This window comes from Anolis carolinensis, chromosome 4, assembly GCF_035594765.1.
Source record: "Anolis carolinensis isolate JA03-04 chromosome 4, rAnoCar3.1.pri, whole genome shotgun sequence".
Taxonomy (NCBI): domain Eukaryota; kingdom Metazoa; phylum Chordata; class Lepidosauria; order Squamata; family Dactyloidae; genus Anolis; species Anolis carolinensis.
Genome location: NC_085844.1, coordinates 73,137,997 through 73,161,006, shown reverse-complemented (window position 1 = coordinate 73,161,006; position 23,010 = coordinate 73,137,997). Strand labels below are relative to the sequence as shown.

The following is a 23,010-nucleotide window of genomic DNA, read 5'->3' as shown; positions in this document are numbered from 1 at the left end:
ATCCCCTCAGGAGAAGGTTAAAATTGCCTCTGCGTCTGTCTGTCTGTTGTCTCTGTCTCAGTTCGATGTGTTTATGGGCATTGAATGTTTGCTCTATATGTACATAATGTGATCCGCCCTGAGTCCCCTTCGGGGTGAGAAGGGTGGAATATAAATACTGTAAATAAAATAAATAAATCATGGCAGTTTAGGCAGCTGAATTAAGTCTGTTTCAGCTTGATTATGTCCATGATGTATATGGCCACCATCACCCTTCTCCCATACTGATAAGGGAATGGAGTGCCCACATGACCATCTCTACTCACTCTTTGTTAGTTGTGCAGGTGCCCCATTACCACATCAGCAGATATGACCATGATAGCCAGATGCTTACAGGGAGCTCCCTGGCTGGTAGGGAGCAGCAGTGGTGACATGGAGGATAAGGTGATAGACCAGTGGGGCTAATGCAGTCTTGATCCAGCTGGACAATCTGGATGCCAACATGGCATTGAAGCTGGTTTGGCCTGGTGTGGATGGCAACTTCCATGGTCACAGTGTACGCATGGCCTATATGTGTTCCTGCTAACACACCCAACCTTAACTGCCAAAGGAGATGCTCTTACCTGCACCACTGGGTGTCCTCCAGCAGAGGCTTTGACAGCCCCTCGACTCCCTTCCGTCTCGTAATGGGCTCTGTGGTGGGACTTCGGCTGCACTTCAATCCGAAGTTCATAAGGTCCTGAGTGAGATGGCAACTGCCAGTCCAGAGCAGGCAACGATGGACTGTAATGGAAAACAACAGAGATTAAATATTAATGTCAAATCTACTAAAATAAACCACAAGAATCTGGCACTATTACTTTAAAGGCCACTTTTAGCAGTTCATCCTTCACAATATTACATTTAAAATTTCATCAGTGGAGATAATGGTATGACATAAGTAATTTAAAAGGTAATGGTTATTTTATGAAGATTTATGGATGCCAGATATTTGATCAGCCACATGCTATCGGATGCTTAAACAAAATGGAAAACATTTTAAGCTTTATTTTAAAAAATAAAATATAAATGAAATACACTTAATGCATTAATGCATTAATCAGAAAAGACAACTGTGGATTGTAAGAGATGTGGGAAGCAAGACTGTAAAACTGTGATGTCAAGCTGAAGTAGCCCTTGGGGAATATCAGTATCTCAGTTCCTTCCATTTACATTCATCCAGTTTTATCTTCTGGTCAGGCATAAGGAACAACAGCAAGAAGAAAGGTGAGAGTTGCGCCACTTTAAAAAGATATTTAGAAAATAAAGTTGTCAGAAAATTCAAATGTGGGCAAAAGAGTATCAAAGAGATCTAGCTCTGGTTTTGAACCCTTAGCTCTTAAAAGGTTCAGTTTGAATGACTAGATATTCAACAGTGTTCATGGTACTGAATTAGGTGTCAGAATGAGCAACGTATTTCCTCACATAATAGTCACCATTGTGTAATAGTTGCACCCACATTTTTGGGATGGCAAAATTTATATTTTTGTGTTCCTCGCATAATAGTTTCACTCAACCACACTTCTGCCCCCTTTCAATCTGTGGGGCTTCGTTTGGTTGCCAGCTGAGTGAAGCCCCATAGATGGATTTTTTTCACTGCATTATTGTCAAACATGCACACCCCACACACACCTTTTTGGCCAAAAAAGGGATAAAAGTGTGGCTTTTAAATTGTGAAATACAGTAATATTGCACTATACAGACATCTGTTACGCCACTGTAGTTTGGGATTTTTGAAGACCAATACATCTAAAGGACACCAGATTAGAGTGGTCATTAAAGTAAAAGCACAGGATGCTGATATTAAGGCATATTTCCTCCAATCACACTAAAAGCTAGAGTACAGAAGAAAATTAGCACAAGTTATACAGTATGTTTACTTAAATGTTTGACAATACCTCCTGTACCATCTAGTTCTTAAAGCAAAAAACAGAGTTTTGAAATCATAGCAAATATTATTACTCCATGATTTGCTGTTAGCTGCTTGCAATGCAACATTGAGTTATAGTAACCCTATGAAGGAGAGATCTCCAAATCTCGCTATCTTCAACGGCCCCACTCAGGCCTTGCATACTCATGACCATGGCTTCTCTGATTGAGTCTATCCATCAGGAATACTGTCATGAGCCTTGTCCTCATTTACAAGTGGGGAGTTAACAAACTGTCCAAGTCAAGCCAAAGAGACCAACCGAGAAGTGACAACAGGAGAGATTCACACCAGCGCAATTGAGAGCCTATCCCAAAGGTCCACAGCCAATTTCAACAGGGTCTAGGGTCCAAAGTCAGTCCAAAATCCAAAAAGGCAGAGTCCAAGAGTAAGTTCAAAGATCCATGATTGCCAACAGTTTGAGGTCACAGATCCAAACACTGGTGTTGCTGCCAACAGCAAGGTGCCACTCTTGAGCTCCTTATATGCTAGGTTCTCAGGAGTTATCTATTGCTAGCTCATTTCTCTGCTAATCTAGAGGATCCTTCTCTCTTCACTGGTCCACAAAAGCTGGAGCACTTAACCCTTCCTCTGCCTGCTCAGAGGAGCTTACTTGTATTTGCCCTGTAGGTAGAGTAGTAGTAACTTCCTCCATAGGTTCTTTTTCCAAGTTCGGCTAAGGGAGGTGCTGGGTAGTGCTGGGCTCCAACTCCAGTGCTGGCCCTTCAACCAGCATCTCCTCACCCTTGCTATCTGAGCTATGCACAACAAATATAGTATTTTCTACTGCCTTCCACTGTATCACATAATATCTTCCTTTCTAATGAAAAATCTCTTCTCATGATATGGCTAAAATATGACAGCCTCAATTTGGTTACCTTGGTTTCTAGGTCTGTTCTGCTCTAGGACCCATTTATTTGTCTTTTTAGCAGTCCACAGAATCTGCAGAACTCCTCTCCAGCATCACCTCTTAAATGAGTTAATTTATTTTCTATCGACGTTTTCCCCATCAAACTTTCAGAAATATGTACTACTGAACTTCAAATCTGAGTGTGTGCATGATGAAATGTTAAGTGTATAAAGGCCAGAGGTCTCCAGCCCAAATCTTTTTTCATTGCTATAAGAGATGTCTTTCTTTCCTTTTGAAAGACAAAGCTAAACGTGTCATGATTGCGCTATTATCGTGCCACATTGTATTGGGAAGCCTGAAGTGACTGGTGTTGAATTCTCATTCAAGCACAACTGGCAAGTCCATAAGGTACCTCATGTGCCTTTCCTACAGATGCTGTCATCTGAAACATTCCTGGATAATTATCTGGAGGGACTCAAGCTTCACTGCAACAATAATTCAGATAATACAGAGCAGCTGCATATCTCCCTGATCACCACATATTATAAAACAGATGCTTCTATTTTTAAGCCATTTCATATATGATGGATTTCTTTATCCAATTTTTCTCCCCTTGAGCACAAAATACCTATCAGATTATGATATTTCCAGGATACTGCTTTTGTAAAAGCACTAATCCATCAATCACCACAAATTTCGAAACCTTTACCTTTGAAAAGGAATTAAAAGGGGGACATTTTTATTCAGTTTAGACCTGAGTGCCATTTGAAACAGCTATTAAAATACAGCTGCTTATTCCTCTGTGAGACCGCCCCACAGTTTTAAACTTAACCTGAATTTTTTGGGACTTCTGCCCAATGACAATTTATTTATTTTAATGTACAATTAAATTTAATTTTCTTGATAAAGTGATATTATATTTTTATGAAAGTTAAGGTCTGTGGCTTGCCAAAGCAATCTTCTATTTCATATTACCTTATTGTGATCTACATTTGCAGGAGTTGAAGGAAGGGACACCAAGATTGGCTTTAGAGCTATAGTCCTCAATCCAGTTGTTACTACCAGCTAATCTACACCCACTGAATCAATTACTCACTAGGAAGTCAACACTTGGGTAAACCCTCCTGATTTCCAACTACTCTAGTTGGAAAACAGAAGCATGGAGAATTCTGCCACAAATAGGATAACAACCTGGAGAACAAATGAAATATTGTTCCATTAGACACTGCATGGCATAGTGGTTTGGATGCTGGACTAGGACTCTGAAAACCATGCTTCATACTCCAGCTCTACTACTGAAATTCAGTGGGTGATCATGGGCAAGTCACACTCTTTCAGCCTTAAAGGAAGGCAAGGGCAAACTTCTTATGAATAAATTTTGTTAGGAAAACCCTGTGATTGATTCACTTTAGGATCCCGATAAGTCAAAAATGACCCAAAGGCACACAATTATTTATTTATTTATTTATTTTACAGTATTTATATTTTGCCCTTCTCACCCCGAAGGGGACTCAGGGCGGATCACATTACACATATATGGCAAACATTCAATGCCTTAACATAGAACAAAGACAAAGACAAACACAGGCTCCGAGCTGGCCTCGAACTCATGACCTCTTGGTCAGAGTGATTTTGTTGCAGCTGGCAGCTGGCTGCTCACCAGCCTGCGCCACAGCCCGGGCCTACCGGCTGTTAGAAATTGTGGGAGTTGAAGTCCAAAACACCTGGAGGGCCAAAGTTTGCCCATGCCTGTTTTACCCGTGGATAAAGAATGCACAAATGCTCAAGTCATATTATATACAATGTTGTGGTAAAATGGTGCCCCTTTTATATGAAATGGCAAAATCAAGGCTTGATTTTTGGAGTATTTTCAAGCCATGGATTGTGGAAGCCATGAATGCAGAATCGGTGAATATGGAGGGCTGACTGTATTTTACAAAACCATTTTATTATGGCCAGACTATCACATATGGTTTCATTGGGGGAGGGGAGATGATATAACATACCACCAAGAAATGCAAATTACACAAAAAGAAAGATAAAACTCTTGCAGCATCCAGTAGGCTCAATAACACAATGAGAGAGGAGTAATAAACTTTAACAAGGCAGCAAAATGTGTAACACATGGAAATATGAAAGCTACTAGTGATTCGACAGATGCCATGTCAAGCAGTAAAGTGCCCACAGCTGCAGTTATTTCAGGCACATGGAAGTTGTTCTCACTGCTAAAACTTCTTGGCAGATGGGGCATATACTGTGCCCCATGGGATCAAACAGCCACATAGCTGATCATTCATTCCCTCCTATGTGGAAATATGACAGAATCATAGATCTGTCTCTTCTCCTTTTGAACCAAGGTGCCTTGAAAAGAGGCAGCATTGTCCTTAAGATTGGAGCCATAATTCCAATGTGGTCTTTCTTGCATTGAAATCAATAACAGAGCAAAAGAACAAATTCTGCTGTATTTAATGTGGAGGCTTGACAGTTCAATGTGCAAATTCACCACCTTTTGCACAACAAAAAAGAACTGTGACATAGCAAGAAACTTTGATAGAAGAATAATTATCCATTCTTTTTTGTACTGTGCAAACAGATATAAAACATGTCTTGCTAACACAGTTTGCCCTCTCTGTCCACAGATTCTGCATCCATGGATTCTGCATCCATCGATTTCACCATCATGGCATGAACCCTTTCCCCCTCTACCCCCAAAACCAAAAGCTAAACTTGATATTTCCATTTTATATAGTAAAGGTAAAGGTTTTTCCCCTGACATTAAGTCTTGTTGTGTCTGACTTTGGGGGTTGGTGCTCATCTCCACTTCTAAGCTGAAGAACTGGCATTGTCTGTAGACACCTCTAAGGTCATGTGGCCGGCATGACTGCATGGAGTGCCGTTACCTTTCCGCCAGAGCAGTACCTATTGATCTACTCACATTTGCATGTTTTTGAACTGCTAGGTTGGCAGAAACTGGGGCTAACAGCGGGGGCTCACCCCGCTCCCCGGATTCAAACTGCTGGCCTTTTGGTCAGCAAGTTCAGCACTCAGTGGTTTAATCCGCTGCACCACCAGGGGCTTTATATAAGGGATACTATTTTATTTTATATAAGGGATATATTTTAATACACCATTGTATATAATGAAACTTGAGCATTTATAGATACAGGGGAGGCTGGAACCAAATTCCAGTAGATAATGTACTACATGGAGGGAGAAATATATTTTAATCCAGGTGCTGGGTACTTTTATCTGTTATAGACATCTAATAAAATGTGATTCATGAAAAAAAATAATCTATCAAAAGCAAAAAATACTAGCAAATCACTCCTCTCAAGATGTAAATGTCTATAATATTCCAACTATTACCACGTCATAACAAGATTATTTTTTGGACAGATTACACCTAGTCATGAATGTGTTTGTGTGTATGACTGTGTGTATAGGAGCCCCCGTGGCCTAGGGGATAAAAGCCTCGTGACTTGAAGGTTGGGTTGCTGACCTGAAAGCTGCCAGGTTCGAATCCCACCCGGGGAGAGCGCGGATGAGCTCCCTCTATCAGCTCCAGCTCCATGCGGGGACATGAGAAAAGCCTCCGACAAGGATGGTAAAAACATCAAAACATCCGGGCATCCCCTGGGCAACGTCCTTGCAGACGGCCAATTCTCTCACTCCAGAAGCAACTCCAGTTGCTCCTGACACGAAAAAACAAAAACAAAAAAAAACCTGTGTGTATGATGTGTCCATTCACACAGACACAAAAGCACTGGAGCGGGAACAGTAGAAAATTAAGTAGACCATGCATTTCACTTTTATACAAAATGTTTCAGCAATTACAACAACAACAATTTGCTTCTGAATCAGTTATACTGTTATTCGTGACTTGGTCACTTTTAGGTGACATTTCTGGATGATTTTCAGATGAAAGTGAGCTATTGTCATCTATAACTGAATGAATATTGTACTTTGCAGTTTCTCAACCCTGTTCTAACTCATTGTTTTTCCTTTCCATCTATGAACAAAATGGGGAAGTGTGGAGGGAGAATTAAGCCACAAGCCATGTTTGCTGGTAGAGAACAAGAAGGGAGAGCACGTACTTGGAAATGTTATGTTTGGGCTACGACCCACAGGATCCTTAAGGACCCATGCTGGTTGGGGGATTCTAGGAGTTGCAGACTAAAAGTAACTTTTTCCAAGGTATTGGAACACATGCAAATCCAAATCTTGTGCTCATAAGATTTACATTCCCTTATAAGTAAGAGTGCTGCAGGATTTTAGCTATAGCATTTATGTTTTAACTGTAACTGCAAACCATAATGTCTCACAACAATTACCTTACTGAGCAATGCATGTCAAAGACACTAAACAAAAGCTCAGAAGGGGCTATTGAAACATTTCAAGCTTTCCTCCTGCTTCAATGAGCTATAATCATTTGCCTCTAGAGTATTTTCCATCATAGATGGAGAAGTCTAGATAAGTTATTTCTTTTTGCTAGAAGCAGCATGATTCACGTGGCTATTAATCTGCTTGTATCAATACTTCCCTTATGAACTCCTGGTTCTGTTGTAAACGTTTTCTACATGCTAAAACTTGGCATATAAGATTAAAGGCTACCTGATTGCAAACAGAGCAGAAACTTAAATGCACACAAATACATCCATACACAGGGCTTTGAATGTGGGTCTTTGTGCAGAAACAGTACCCAGATGTTTGGGATCAATCCAGAATCAGAGTCTAAATACTAAGCATGCAAAAAGGATCCACATAATATTAACTGAACGTCAGTGGTTTCTGCAGTTATTCCCAAGCAGGGTTAGTCAACTGTGGAATCCATTCCTACCTGAAAAATCAAGTCACAATGTTGAAGCTTGAGAATGTTTAGCACTTCATCCTCTTTGCCCCCAAAAGGCACCATAAAATATATCATTGCACTTTCGCTTCATCTGTTCTCCCATTTTACTCCATTCTCCAAATTGGAGGTCTTTCCATCTCATTATGTCATGTTTTAAACTGGCTTTTACTGTTATTGTATTGCATTTGTATTGATGTTTGATTTTATTGTGTTTTTACTTATTTAAAGATGCTATATTATTTGTTTTACTCTGTTTTATTGTCTTTGGGCTTTGCCCCGTGTTAACCACCCCAAGTCCCTCCGGAGAGATGGAGGTGGGATAGAAAAATAAAGTTGTTGTTGTTGTTGTTGTTGTTGTTATCATATAAGGTACTTTCACATGAATTTATGACTTATCCTTTTTCTAAATTTCAGATTGTTACAACAGGGAAATCATAAAATTAGCATGCCAATTTCATTGTGATGGGAAATTATGTGGATTAGTTCAGACTCCACTGGAAATTTGCATTAAACTGAAAAAAAATTATCTTGCAAAACTAACTCAGGTCCCTTTCATGCTATGTCATCACTAAATTATAAACAATTTTCAATTACCATGGTTTTATCCAATGGAATCATGGCATTAGAAGTTTATGGAGGAGCATTTAAATTCTTAACTAGAGAATTCTAGTATCTCATCAAACTACGTACAAGCTCAGGGCTCCATTAGATTCTGGTATGGCCACTATAGTGGGAAACAGCACTGTAATTGTGAAGTATGAAATGGCAGTCAGTGGGAGCTTTAAAGAATTCACTTGCTTTCTGTTTTTATTCCCAATCTGAACTCAATAACTGCTATAAATAATTTACTTTTAAGCGCTTTGCATAAGAAAAACGTAGCTTAAATATGAAATATATCTTATTTTATTTTAATGATGATTTGTTTTAATGGATTGTTTGCTGTTTGCTTTTATGTCTGTTGGACCTTCTGTCCTATATATAAGCCACCCCAAATCCCTTTGAGGAGATGGTGACGGGGTATAAAAATAAAGTTATTATTATTATCTGCAACTATCTATATGCTTATATCCAAAAGTAAGAACTTATTTTTCAGAAAGGAGGTCCTCTTGACAAATGAAAGGCTAGTTTGACCATCCACACCAGCAAATATCTATGTGAAAAACAACTACTGGTTTTGGAATTTTCCAATCATCTTTTTATTACATGTCTTTTTTTCCCTTGTTATTCAGGAAGCCACACAAAAGGTAACACACGTTTTAGGAAACAATGCTTGTGACAGGATGGATTTCGAAATATTTGCTGGAAACCTAAACCAGGCTTTCAAAGGGAACAGATGTATAAAATATCCAGGGCTGGGGTAAAGGGTCTCCGGATCTATTGCGGCAGACGATTATCTTGGAGGGTGGGGAAACTTGTAAACAACCATTTCAACTGCACATCTCGTGACTGTGCTGATGGCTGTGTTCAGTTGCCCAGGATTATTTCATATCCATAAAATGAAAAGTATTTATGAGCGGGAGGAAGCATGGTCAGGGCCTTTGATTGGTAAGGGTACATTAAAATCACACTTTTACAGTAGCTTCCAGCTGTCCTGAAGCCTGAATTAATGAGATCACATGGAAATATATTGAAAACCAGGAAACATATTTTTTTTTACACAAAAGCAAAACAGTGGAAAAATATTATTCACATAATACTGGAATTCATTTCACTTTCATTAACTGCCCAGGGAATGCTGTACTCATTTTAATTGCAGATGATAAAAGCTGTGTACATCTGTTAAATAAAAACAGGCACGACACAATTGGCCATAAATTACTAAATAATAAAAGATTAATTTGGTCTAATCAGCTCATGATTTTAAATGTATGTTGCAGTCCTGGACAGGAAGAATAGTTCTCATTCTTATAAATGTTTAGCCTCTCCCTATGGATTCTGCTAAATAATGTAGACATTCTCAATACAGTAGAGTCTCACTTATCCAACACTCGATTATCCAACGTTCTGGATTATCCAACGCATTTTTGTAGTCAATGTTTTCAATACATTGTGATATTTTGGTGCTAAATTCGTAAATACAGTAATTATTACATAGCATTACTGTGTAATGTACTACTTTTTCTGCCAAATTTGTTGTATAACATGATGTTTTGGTGCTTAATTTGTAAAATCATAACCTAATTTGATGTTTAATAGGCTTTTCCTTAATCCCTCCTTATTATCCAACATATTCGCTTATCCAACGTTCTGCCGGCCCGTTTATGTTGGATAAGTGAGACTCTACTGTACTATGGACAGCAATTTCTTTTCTAGCCGTTACAGTTCATGCATGAAGATAACATGATGAATGTCAGAAGCTGGGACACCGATCAGATCCACTATGGGTCTTCTTATGGACCACTCCAAAGACATGGACATGCTTGTCTCCAAATCCCATGCACCCAGGCAATACTAGATGATTGAGTAAAGATACATAGCACTGCTGTAAAATTGATGGAATCAAATGTTTTGAATCTGGCCACCCAGATCCTCAAATACACTAAATCCATCCCCGCTCAAGGATTATTCCTATCTATTCTCTTGGGTTGCAAAACTATGCAGATTTACTATTAATAAACCCCACTGAATAGTGGGTTCAGTTTCAAGCTCACTTCAGTTTTGTAGTTAACCATCACAAGTGAACACAATGGGGGATGGACCAAACATAACCAAAATATTACAAATAGAAGAAGTAATAAAATGTAAACATACAAGTAGACACACAGAACAGAACTGCACTAAAATTACAACAATGCCTAAACTTGCAGTTTGCTACAGAAGCTCAGCTATAAAGTTATGCTCCTATGCAAAATACAATTGAATTGTTTTATTTCTATAGTGTCGCCAATGTGCATGGCATTTGGAAGAATACAAGTTTAAAATTTGTCAAAAGAGAAACAACTGATGAAGAGGGGCAGGAAAAAAAAAAAACAAGGAAGGTACACAGTAAACTGTTTCAGTCATTGCCTGTAACTACAGGCAGGCAGTGAAATCTTAACTCAAACATGCACCAGTTTAGAAAGAGGCAGAAGTCTCTTATGTTAGATGAACTAGTCTTCTGCTAACTTGTATCAGACAGCATTGAATTGAAACAAAACATCAGACTCCTTAAAAGGTCTTGCATCAGAAGTAGCCTTCAGCCCTATAGACTTTGATGAACCACTGTGCTGACTAGAGCTGATGAGTAGTGGAACTCAGCAACATTTGGGTTCCTTTCATATTCCACTATTATATCAGTATGATCCCATTTGCATTTGCATTTGGAATCCTGGGGCTTGCAGTTTGGTCACAGGCATGAGAACTTTCTGGTTGAGAACCATAAATGAGTGTGGATTTGCCTTCAGGTCAGCCATTGACTTATGCTGGTGTCATTAATTTCCTAGAGTTTTTTTTAGGCAAGGAATACTCAGAAGCGGTTTAACCAGTTTCTTCCTCTAAAATATAAATACAATTGACCCTTCATATCCACTGATTCTGCATCCATGGATTCCACCATCCATGGCTTGAAATACAATTTTAAAAATAAATCCAAAAACCAAATCTTCATTTTGCCATTTTATATTAGTGACGTCATTTCACTACACCATTGTATATAACAGAATACCAAAGGCCCATTGTACACCTCCCTAAACTACAAATCCCAAGATTCCAGAGGATTAAACCATGGTGATGTAGTTGTGTGGTGTGAAAGAGTCCCAACTTCCAGCACAAACATCTCCAAACCCAGGTACATTGGGCTTTGTCACACTAGAGTTTGGATCCACTTTAAATCCATTTTAGGGAGGGGGCTTTAAACAGCTCAGCCAGACAGGTCCTGTGCCTCACCAAACTACAAACCCCAGAATTCTGCTGTAGGCAGAAACCGGATTTAAAGTAGATAAATGCTCAAGTGTGATGAGGCCCATAGTTACTATTCTAGCATACCCCTGGGCAGGAGCAGCATTGGATTCAACACTGTTTCAATTGGCTTAGTATCTGTTTGAGTAACCATCAGTGATTTGGGTGAATTAGGATTGGATAGTAAAATAGACTAAATAGGATGGTAGGGAACTGAGCAAAAATCTTCATAAAAGTAGAAGCCTTTAACAAGTGGTGTAAATAAAAAAAGAGAGATGGCATCATACGAGGTTCTAAAGGGAAGGTCAAAGCACACAGAAGAACCATGGATAAATAACTGTGGGTTTCTTTTTATTATTTTTAATGGACAGGTGACCTTTGGACAACATGGAAAGTGAAGAACAGCAGAGACAGATTGGGAAGAACTATGATCACCGACAGGGATAGATGTGCAAAGAAAGAAATGAGAGGACAATACTATAGAGTGCTTTCATAGAATCACAGGATCTTAAGAATTGGAGGAGACTACAAGGGCCATCCAAACTGACCCTCCCTGCCACACAGGAACATAATCAAAGCATTCCCAGCAGATGGCCATCCAGCCTCAATTTTAAAACCTCCAGAGAAGAGGACTCCACAGTTCTCCAAAACAACATATCTCACTGCTGAACAGCTCTTACCATCAGGAAGTTCTTCATAATATTTTGATGGAATCTTTGGGAAGCCCTCTGAGTTATTCCCCAAAATTGAGTGGTAGTCAGTGAAGTGGTTTCAACAGGGGAGTCACATGATCCCTGAAACTAGCCCCGGTCAACACCAATCAGCAGCACACTGGATCTGCTGAAATGTTCAAATAGTTTCCAAAGACAGCCCCATGTACAACACATTACAGCAGTCCAAACAGGATACAATCAAGACATGTGTCACCATCATCAAATCTGACTTCCTAAGGAACAGGTATAGCTGGTACTCTACTTTAACTGTACAAATGCAGCACTGCAGATGTAACAAGAGGACAATGTTACTATATTAATAGCCAGTCGACTTTGAAAAGCCAAAATTCCAAGTACTCCCTGTTATGGCAGGTTTTAGATGTGAATTTAATGGAAGAAAGAGAACTTAAACATTTAGAATAATGTGTGTGCCTGGGACTACACATGTGTGTGTTTCTGTTGTAATATGGCTCCAAGGAAAAAGCTGTAAAATATATAAATACAAGAATCTGGATGCTAAAACTCAAGCAGAACTATCAAAGTGTAGGTATAAACTGTATTTCACTGTGCATTGCTACTTATTTTGCCTTTTTATAACGTCTATATAATCACATTACTGTTTCCATCAGGCTTCAGCAAAAGATGGAAAACAAGGCCACAGTAGTGGCTACGGCCTTTCATGCCAGCGAGGAAATGAATCTTCTCCAGATTTTAGTGTGAGTATTAAAGGCAATTAACTCTATTATCAAAATAGGTTCTGAACTTTTGAAAGCTTAGATTCACCAACCTGCAGACATGGAAACCATCAGCTCCCTTGTCAGGGCCACTCTATCAACCCTGCTGAAACATCTGTTCCTTCAGATTCCTTTTTTTCAATCACTGTCATTCTAATAGGTTCACATAACAATCTTATTTAACTTTAAAGAACTGGTGCTGTGCCTTCCCCATTCCTTTGCCATATAGTGTGGGTTATAATCCTTTAGGCAGCTATTTTCATTTTTCACTATTATTCATGATTTCTTGATTTATTGGTAAGTTTAGGAATGTACTCCCATCTCCAATGATATGGGGATTGTACTATATAAGAAGCTACAAAACACAAAAATTAGTAGGAAAGGGGAAAGCAGATTAGGAAAACAGAGAGAAAAAGGCATACTTTAAGAGATAGCTTTTAAAATAATGCATCTTCACTATCTACTTCCCCACCTCCCCAAAAATGTACCTCATGTATGACGTTGGGGGCAATGGCTTTGATTTGGCCCACTGATAAGGATGCTGTGGCACAGAGAGATACTGATCGCAGAAGCTGCCTTTTCTGATGTGCTGAAATCCCGGAAACTCTTCTGGTGACAAGTCAGCTGTCGGCGATATGGTCCCCTGATCATCACCACTTGGTTCAGTCTTGAGCGCCATAGATGGTGAGTGATCTATCGCTGTTTTCCTGGACTTGATAGGAATCCCATCATTCATGTCTATTGTGCTGTCAGTGGTGAGGGCATTGATAGCAGCAACAATCGCTGAACTGGTGTATTGGTTAGTGTTTCCCAGCCATGTTTCATCAGTTACGCTAACCCTTGGAGAAGTCTGTGGAGAGGGGGTTGGAGAATGGTGTGGTGAGTAGGATGTCTGCCTCCCATTCAGACTATATTTCCTCTTGTTGCAGGGTGAAGATGGCCTTGAGTTCCGGGTGCTCAGCCAGTTCTCATCCGTAATGCTTGTTCTGGGAGATGTAGAAGGAGAATGTCTGGGTGAATTAAGTAACGTGCAGGCTACCAAGCTTCGCTGGTATCTCTCCTCTGTTTCTGTGGTCTTAGGTGACACACATGGCGATTGCCAAGGAGAAGTTTGAGGAGAAGTGTAAGGATATGAGTAGTTGGATTCATAGGAAGAGGCTTCTGAATTGCAACTTCTGGAAGACAGGCTACTCGCTGGGCTGAGACAAGTTGGGTCTCTATAAGCTTCAATATTTGGTAAGTTCAAAGTGGCCGTGGAAGGAGATCTCTTTGCATTTGGGATGGATTCCTCCACTTCGGCATCATGAAAAAACTGATTGTTGTTATGATGCAGTCCCAAGTAAGAGGTTATTTCAATTCTGGGGCTTTCTAAGGCTGGCACTCCATTAGGCCTGACATTTGGAGGCAGATAATACCCAGTGTTGCCACTGTCAATGTGCCCTCCATATCCTGAAGGATGATTAGTTGATGGAACAATTGAAATGACTGGATTAGATGTCTGGAGGCCATGACATGAAGTTGACAATGAAGGATGTGCCACACTGAGAGGCAAACTTGAATTTATATTTGAAGATGGGTAGTTATAATGTTCTGCAAAAAGACAAAACAAAAACAAAAAGAATGACATGAGATGTTGTGTGAACATATATTCTAATTAATGAGCAGAGCTCAATTCCAGTAGATACTCTGGGGGTTTTACTAGGCAGGGTTCACAGCCAATTTCAGACATTTATTCAATAAACAGACTCAGGTATATTTCTCCTTTTGTCAATGAACAATTGCAAAAAAAGTTTTTCACAGAATTCGGTTGAAGAATGAGTACACTGAAGGCGTTTTTGGATGCTAGAGAAACTCCCAAGAAACAAAGTATCTGCCCAACATATTTGTGCATTTCTAGTTTAATGACAATAATACAATTCAACATCTTAACCTGAGTGGAGGCTTTGGACCTTACATTTCAATACAGTAGAGTCTCACTTATCCAACACTCGCTTATCCAATGTTCTGGATTATCCAACGCATTTTTGTAGTCAATGTTTTCAATACATCGTAATATTTTGGTACTAAATTCGTAAATACAGTAAGTACTACATAGCATTACTGTGTACTGAACTACTTTTTCTGTCAAATTTGTTGTATAACATGATGTTTTGATGCTTAATTTGTAAAATCATAACCTAATTTGATATTTAATAGGTTTTTCCTTAATCCCTCCTTATTATCCAACATATTCACTTATCCAACGTTCTGCTGGCCCATTTATGTTGGATAAGTGAGACTCTACTGTACTTAGGAAATTAAATAGCATCACTGAAAGCAGTCCGGTATATAAAAAATAGAGAGCCTGCAATTTGGAACTTCCCACTTCCCTGACTACTAGCTAAGGCTGATGTATCATGTAACCACATTTGGAGGACCACAGGTTTCCCATGCCTGATACACATTCAGATCTGTCCTAGATCTCCACTCTCATGAATTATTTGAGTTGCATGGAGCATTAGTGGCCAGTCTTTTGAAATGAAGGGCAGTAAATGACAATAAAATTTCAAACACGATAGCAATAGGAAAGTAACTTCCACTGAGATCCAAGATGTCTCTGTCCTGTGAGAAATTATAATTGAACTTCTCAAGAAGTCTCAGTCCTGTTAAATCTGAAAAAGGGTTTTATTTTTCTTGGAACCAGAGCTTGCATGATGCACCTTATTTTGTGTACTTTTGTTGGCTCAGTGAAAGTATCAATGTTTGGTAAATGTTGGATGTCATTGCATGGTCAACAAGTCTAGCCCTGAGAGAACTCACCACCAAATATATCTCATCTATGTCTTTACAAATGCTTTCTTTTTTCTGCATTCTGATCAGTGTGGGTCAATTACTTCTCTGTGAAACCATTCTAATTTTTCACAATCCATTGCTCAAGATTACTGTGGAAAATGAAAATGTTGAGTCCCAGGTAATTGGAACATTTTACCAGGTAAGTCTGCCAGGTCCCAGCAAACAGGAATGAGACCAGTAAATGGCAAATATAGACCCGATTCTGAATACAATTTAGAACTTACAGCCTTCAGAAATTCTTGGAATCAAACTCCTTACAACCTGCATCTCCATTACAAATATTGGCTAGACCTAATGGGCGCTACAATCCAAAATCGCCTGCAGGACCACAAGTTGCTTCCCCTCACTTTGCAGTTAGAAGTTGAGTAAAACATTTGTGAAAGTCAAAAATCATTACAGAAGAATTAAACAGATTCCATTGAACTAAAGCTTTCTGGAAAAAATGCCAAAGGGAAAACATTAAATTAAATTAAGATGCAAGTAGAGCTCAGAAAGGTTACTTTTCTGGCCTGTGGTTATTACAAATCTGTAGCCAACTTTTCCAGTATCTGAATGAAGGAAAATGTTATATGGAAAACATGCTGAAGTATCATCTTATACAGAAACAGAAAAGTCAAGTGGTAAAACCTTTACTTTGTTATCTTTACTGAGTGCAAGGAGATTACTAGTAATTTTGGTTTCTAGGGTTATTGATCCTTTGGAGTGGAATAGTACTAGGATACAATTAAGATTTTATTTGTTCCCTTTCATTAATTTCCCAGAAAGCAATTTCCATTTTATTGATTTCTTATCTATTCCCAAGTACTGGCCAGTACGAGACACGTACAGAACTGGGACAGATTGTATCACACTGCAAGCAGAACCTAAAAGTCAAAAGAGCAACTTGCCTCAAGCCGTCTGCAATCATCCAAACAGTCTGAGAGCAAGAGAGAGAAACATGCCCTCAGCGTGTGCACAGAAGACATACTGAAACTGCTGCAGACACATTGCTCAAAGGAAAGAGCAGCTTCCTCTTCCACGAAAGCCAGGATAGCTGGTCAACCACGTAGCACAATTACCCCCTTCCTTCTCTTCCTCCTTTTGATAACTCTAGTCACAGCAAAACAGCTACATCAGCTCTAATATTCTCCAACATCGAATAAGTTCAAAGTCAGTCCTTTTCACAAATCAAATTCTAAACTTAAACCAAATTGTGCTTTTCTGTGGATGCTACAGACCTTGAAAAGGGCTTCCAGTGTGCAAATATCTAATAAAAAGAGGGAAGGTTGCATTTAAATATTTCTAAGGTTGTTGTCAAGCTAGCTTCTTTTTCTTTCAAATTATTTTCACATTCTGCAAGTAGCTTGATGAAAAAAGTAGGCGATAGGCATTGCTTTAGCAGAGCAGATTAAATCACCAGCTGCAATAAATACAGTATTGTCTGTCGAAAGGCTGACAGTTCGAAGCCTGGGTCAGGGTGATTTCCTGACCTATAGCTCAGCTTCTGCCAACCTAGCGGATTGAAAGCAAAATGTGAGTAGATCAATAGGGACCATTTAAAAGTGGGAAGGTATTAAGGCACCCATAAGGAAATGCCAGGAAAAATACCGGCAATTCAATCAAAAGAGAAGTTGCGCACAAAAACGCTCTTTGGCAGGGAGATACAGCACATCCCCACCCCCACCCCCCACCCCCATAGCTGGAACCGAGCACAAGCCTCCATGAAGCCAAAGATGGGGAAAGCCTATATATACCTCTATGCTCAATTGTCTGTGTGTATAAATAGCACTGAACATTTGCTGCATATGTATGTTCTGTGATCCAGTCTAAGTCCCCTTCAGGGTGAGAAGGGCGGAATATTAAATACTGTAAATAAATAAATAAATAAATAAATAAAATACTACACATCAAGATATTCTGTTGTGCTATTTTCATTCTTCTTGGCTTTTCTTAACATTTAAGCACACTTAAAATTGGCCCTGTGCAAGTTCAGCAGAAATTGATCATAGAGTCACTCTGGAGGACCTAGAGATTTCTAGAGAGAAAATATTACTCAAATCCACAAATAATGAAATCTGCAAAAGTTAAATTTGCAAATGTGGAGCACCAGCTGTAGTGGTGTAGGGGGTTCAGTTCTACCATAGGCTGTGAAAGGTTGCTGGACTTATCACATAAAGGGTTGGAATGTTTCTCTGTTATACACTATCTGCTGCATCACTGCCCACTAACCAAAGTCATATGAAGTGTTGGTGTTAGGGATTGAATTAAGTCTTGGAAGAGGCCTATAATTATACCCTGTTCCAGTTGCAATCTAGATCTAAGCCATATTGATTCATCCTTTATCATGAATATCCAACTTTCATTTAATTGTTTCTTTCTATGTCTCATTTATCTCATGTTTTTCTCCCCTAAATGGGATTCAATGCTGTTTACAATAAAACAGGAATAATACAATTAAAGTAATAAGAACACATGCACACAGGCAAAGTAAAACACAGTTTGAAAATGCACCAGTAGAAAGACAGTACCTATCAATTTAAAAGCGTTTTGTAGATCCATTGATGTGTGTTGTCAAGGGCCTGTCTGTGTCAGGGGTGTCAGGGGTGACTTGAGAAACTGCAAGTCACTTCTGGTGTGAGAGAATTGGCCATCTGCAAAGATGTTGCCCAGGGGGCACCCAGATGTTTGATGTTTTACTATCCTGTGGGAGGCTTTTCTCTTGTCCCTGCACGGGGAGCTGGAGCTGACAGACCAGAATAGCCACTGAGGTTGGATCGACACTACCCTATATCCTAGGATCTAATTCCAAATTATCTGCTTATCCCAGATTATCTGGCAGTGTAAAATCATATAATCCAGTTCAAAACAGATAACCTGGGATCAGATCCTGGGATATAGGGCAGTGTAGATCCAGCCTGAGAAAGCCTTTCTCAAGAGGTGGATTATTCTGCAGACCTCTCTCTGTCACCACTTTTTCTGTGCACTGAGTTTATCCTGGCCACCCCATTCAATGGTTAGTTTTAAATATGGATGTTGACATTTCTTACATTCAACTGGAATTGCATATGCCTTCTAGTTCCTCTCTTTTCCCTTCCGCATATCATAGCATTTATGGTACACATATACCACACACACACACACACACACACACACACACACACACACACATACATACATATATGGCAGCTCTATTGTTACAGTGATGTGCTTCCAAGTCATTCCTGATTTCTAATGAACCTTTCATGGAGTTTTCTCAACAAGATTTGTTCAAAGAGGAGTTTCCACTCCCTTATTACTGAGAGTGGGTAAATCGCCCACGGTTACCCAGTGTGTTTCCATGGCCAAGTGGGGATTTGAACTATGGTCTCCCAGAATATTAGTCCAACTCTCAGACCACTGTCCCACTGCAAAAATAAGCTCTGTCCCCAGTGTAAAAATAAGCAAATATTTCTGTCACTCAGAGTACCTCTTCTGTCTATTCTATCCTTTCTTCCTGTATCAAAGCCTCTGGTTTTAACATGCCTTTTGAACTTCAGTTGCTTTTAAAGAATGCTGTTTTAAAGAATGATTGAAGCAAACAAGTCAAGGCTTCCTCACTTCCTCCACTAATAATGTTTGCTTGCTTCCTTCCCAGGAGAGGAATGCCTCAGGTGATGACACTCTGAGATCCGCAAAAGCTCTCTTAAATGATCAGCAGGGATATATTCCCAACATAACTCACTCCTTGTCACTAGAACGACATGGAGCAAAAAAGACACTGAGCTTGCTCCTTCTGCACACCAACTCATTGTATTCTTTCTGTTTACTGCTAATACACTCAGCTCCACAGTCTATCTCCTTAATATTCAGATTTGCTAAATGGTTCAGGCAAAGATAACCCTGATGCCAGATGCATAACACTACTCTAGTTGCACTCTAAGTAGCCTGTTGATACTTTAGGTTGATTTATATCATCTCACACACCATTAATAAGTTCAACACCTATACACATTTTCTACCAGATGCCTTAGGAGAGCTGGCTATTTATCATGAGATATTCACTGACCTAAAAGGATTGAGCTGTGCAAATAAAACACGGCTATGTATCTCTAGCTTGAGACTCCCTGCATACACTACAGATTAGGGAAGAAATCATTTTGAAAATATTAGATTTACGTGAGTGTACAGCATCTATTATATGAATACTTATTTAAGCCTGAATAAAATGGCAAGAAATGACTCATAAATCACATTCAACCACAACATGGGAACTTTTAAGACAACAGTCCGCATTCTGCTGGGGAATTCTGGGAGTTACAGTCCAATTTACAGTAAAACAGGACTTCTTCACGTCCTAATTTCAACTCAAGTGACATGTTGCTTTTTAGTATACAGCGCTCCTCTTGGTGCATCTAGGTCTTAGACCAGGGGTGCCCAAACTACGGCCCGCAGGCCACATGCGGCCCATCAAAGCCATTTATCTGGCCCCTGCGGCAGCAGCTCTCTCCTCCTCTGCCGAGGAAGGCGAGTGCAGCGCAAAGAAGGAGGGAAAGGTGCACATCTTTCCCTCCTCCCTCATCTGTGTTCCTTCAGTCTGATGCCATGTGATCCTATGGAAAAGCCTTTTCCTATTGCCATGGGGGGGGGGGGGGGGTGCAATTCTGTACTTCCAGCAGCAAAATGTATAGAGCCAAATACACATGCTAGAGGCGTCATCATGACTACTTCCCAAGCCAAAATGTCAAGGGGCTTTCTCCTCTCCACTTCTAAGAGTCAACAAGAACCAAACAGGAGCTATCCAAGGTGATGAGTCTATTTTGGGAGGAGCTCAGCACCTTCAGAGTAAAATGTACTGTGATTTCGCCACAATAAATGACATGGAAGCTATCAGCTGCCACTCATTCCCTTTCCCTTCTGAGATCTTCAATGTACATCTGCCATCTTCTCTTACTTCAATGTACATCTGCCATCTTCTCTTACTCGAATGCTCATGCTTGAAGCACACAAACATGCAGGGAGAAACGTGAGCATATCAGCACAATGTGCGATTGCTTTAATCGCCATGCTCCAAAAGCTGATGGGTAGAAAAGATCACTGGTTTGAATATCTGTGTTAAACAACTAGTAGGAATGGCAATCAAAACTGGTAGAAAAATGACCAAAATATACTTTACCAATTTCAAGAAGCCCTGATAAGAAGAATCTTGGACCTTATTTACACTACCATATAATGTAGTTAGGAACTCAGACAGACTCATATATAAGTTCAATGCAGGTAAACTTCATTATATATGCCCACACTAGTCATACAATACACTTACAAACTACAATTATATGGCAATGTAGACTGGGACCTACATTGATGAGATACTTTGCAGTTCATAATTTGCTTTGCACAATATAGGCATGTAATTTTCTTTCACAGAATACAGCCATTTGGGAGCAAAAAAAAAGTATTTTTAAGTTTGATCATTGCTATTTTGCTTGTTATTAAGTTTTAAAGTCAGATCATTTATATATTGTTTGATGTGATCTGCTTTGTTGTAATTTGTTTTTATGTTTCTCCTTGCTGGCATTGAATGTTTGCCACATATGTTGGAAACTGCCCTGAGTCCCTCTGGGGAGATAGGGCGGTCTACAAAAAAGTTGTTGTTGTTGTTATTATTATTATTTCTGCATAATATTACTTTCTACATAGAAAATGCTGCTTCCTATGTAGAAAATGCTGCACAACACTGATCTACACATAAAATAATTCTATTTTTCTGACCAGAAAATGTTGTTTTCCTGTACTCCCTGTGAAGTTAGAGCAAAATATATCCCGAATTGTGAACAGACATTTTAAAAAACTTCAAATTTTTCAAACTTTTGTAGGATGAGAAAACTGCTCAAATGACTTACTGTATGACTTTGTTTCAAGAAGAAAAAGAGTGAAAAATTACATCCCTAATAACTGGAGCTGTGTGACCAAAAAGCTTGACACTAGCCCCACCCCAAGCCACGTTTCACATGGTTTCGCTTTTCTCAGTTATATATTACATGGAGCCCCCGGTGGCAAAATTAGTTAAACCCTTGTGCCATCAGGACTGCTGAATGAAAGGTCGTTGGTTCGAATCCGGGGAGCAGGGTGAGCTTTTGTCTGTTAGCTCCAGCTTCCCATTCATGGACATGACAGAAGTTTCCCACAGGATGGTAAAACATCCAGGCATCCTCTGGGCAACGTCCTTGTAGACGGTCAATTCTATTACACCAGAACCGAGTTGCAGTTTCTCAAGTCACTCTTGACGCATACAAAAAAAGTTAAATATTAAATGGAAAATTCCAGGAACCAACCATTGATAGGTTTTAAATTATGCGCTGTTTTGAGTGTTGTGATCAAATCTCACGCCATCCTGCTTGGGATATGAATTGCTTCTTTGTCCAGCGTATCCACCCTGTTTATGCTACCATACGTCAATTAGGGTGTGCATCTACACTGTAGATGCTGTTTGAAACCACTTTAACTGCAATGACTTCTTCCTCTGGAATCATGGAAATGGGAGTTTGAGCACTCTTTGGCAGAAAAGGGTCAAAACCTTGTCAAATGACAACACCTATGATCCCACAGTATTGACCCATGGCAGTTAAAGCGGTGTCAAATTGCATTAATTCTACAGCATAGATGAACACCAAGATCATAAGTGTGTATGTAAAGTATAGGGGGGAAAGTAATTATGTAGAATTCAGTACTATCGATAGTTTCAGTCATACATGAGAGTTTTAGTATTCCCCATGGATAAGACGAGGTACTGTATTTACAACCCAATTGACACTGCTCATGTTCTTTTTTCTTATTCAAATCTCATCTAACAAAACAGTTGATCCATTCTCCAAGGATGTATCTTCACTGTATCATGATGCAGCTTGACACTTTGACTGCCATGGCTCAATGCTATGGAATTCAGTGAAATGTTGTTTGGTGAGGCACCAGCCCTCTTTGGCAGAGGAGACTAAAGGCCCGGTATTCCATAACATTGAGGCACTGCAGTTGAAGCAATGTCAAGTCAACCTGCACTCATCGGACCTCTTAAAGGTTCGCGGATGATTGTTAATATTTTTAATGTTTTTATAGTTATGCTATTTTGAACCATGGTTTGTTTAATCTACTTTTAGTTCGATACTTGTTTTTTAATTGTATATTTTACGATGTAAATGTGATTGATTGGGCTTGTCCCCATGTAAGCCACTCCAAGTCCCTTCAGAGAGATGGTGGCG

General features: G+C 39.5%; 1 protein-coding gene across 4 annotated transcripts in view; it reads right to left on the bottom strand.

Annotated features, from left to right (window-relative positions):
• nfatc1 (nuclear factor of activated T cells 1) overlaps positions 1 to 23,010 on the bottom strand; it is a 180,228-nt gene that overhangs the window by 131,673 nt on the left and 25,545 nt on the right. For all 4 annotated transcript variants that reach the window (XM_008108767.3, XM_008108765.3, XM_008108766.3 and 1 more), the window contains exons 2-3: positions 13,456 to 14,557; positions 603 to 762 (exon numbers count right to left, since the gene is read on the bottom strand). In XM_008108767.3, coding sequence (XP_008106974.3) covers positions 603 to 762; positions 13,456 to 14,557 — 1,262 coding nt within the window. The remainder of the gene's footprint in view (positions 1 to 602; positions 763 to 13,455; positions 14,558 to 23,010) is intronic.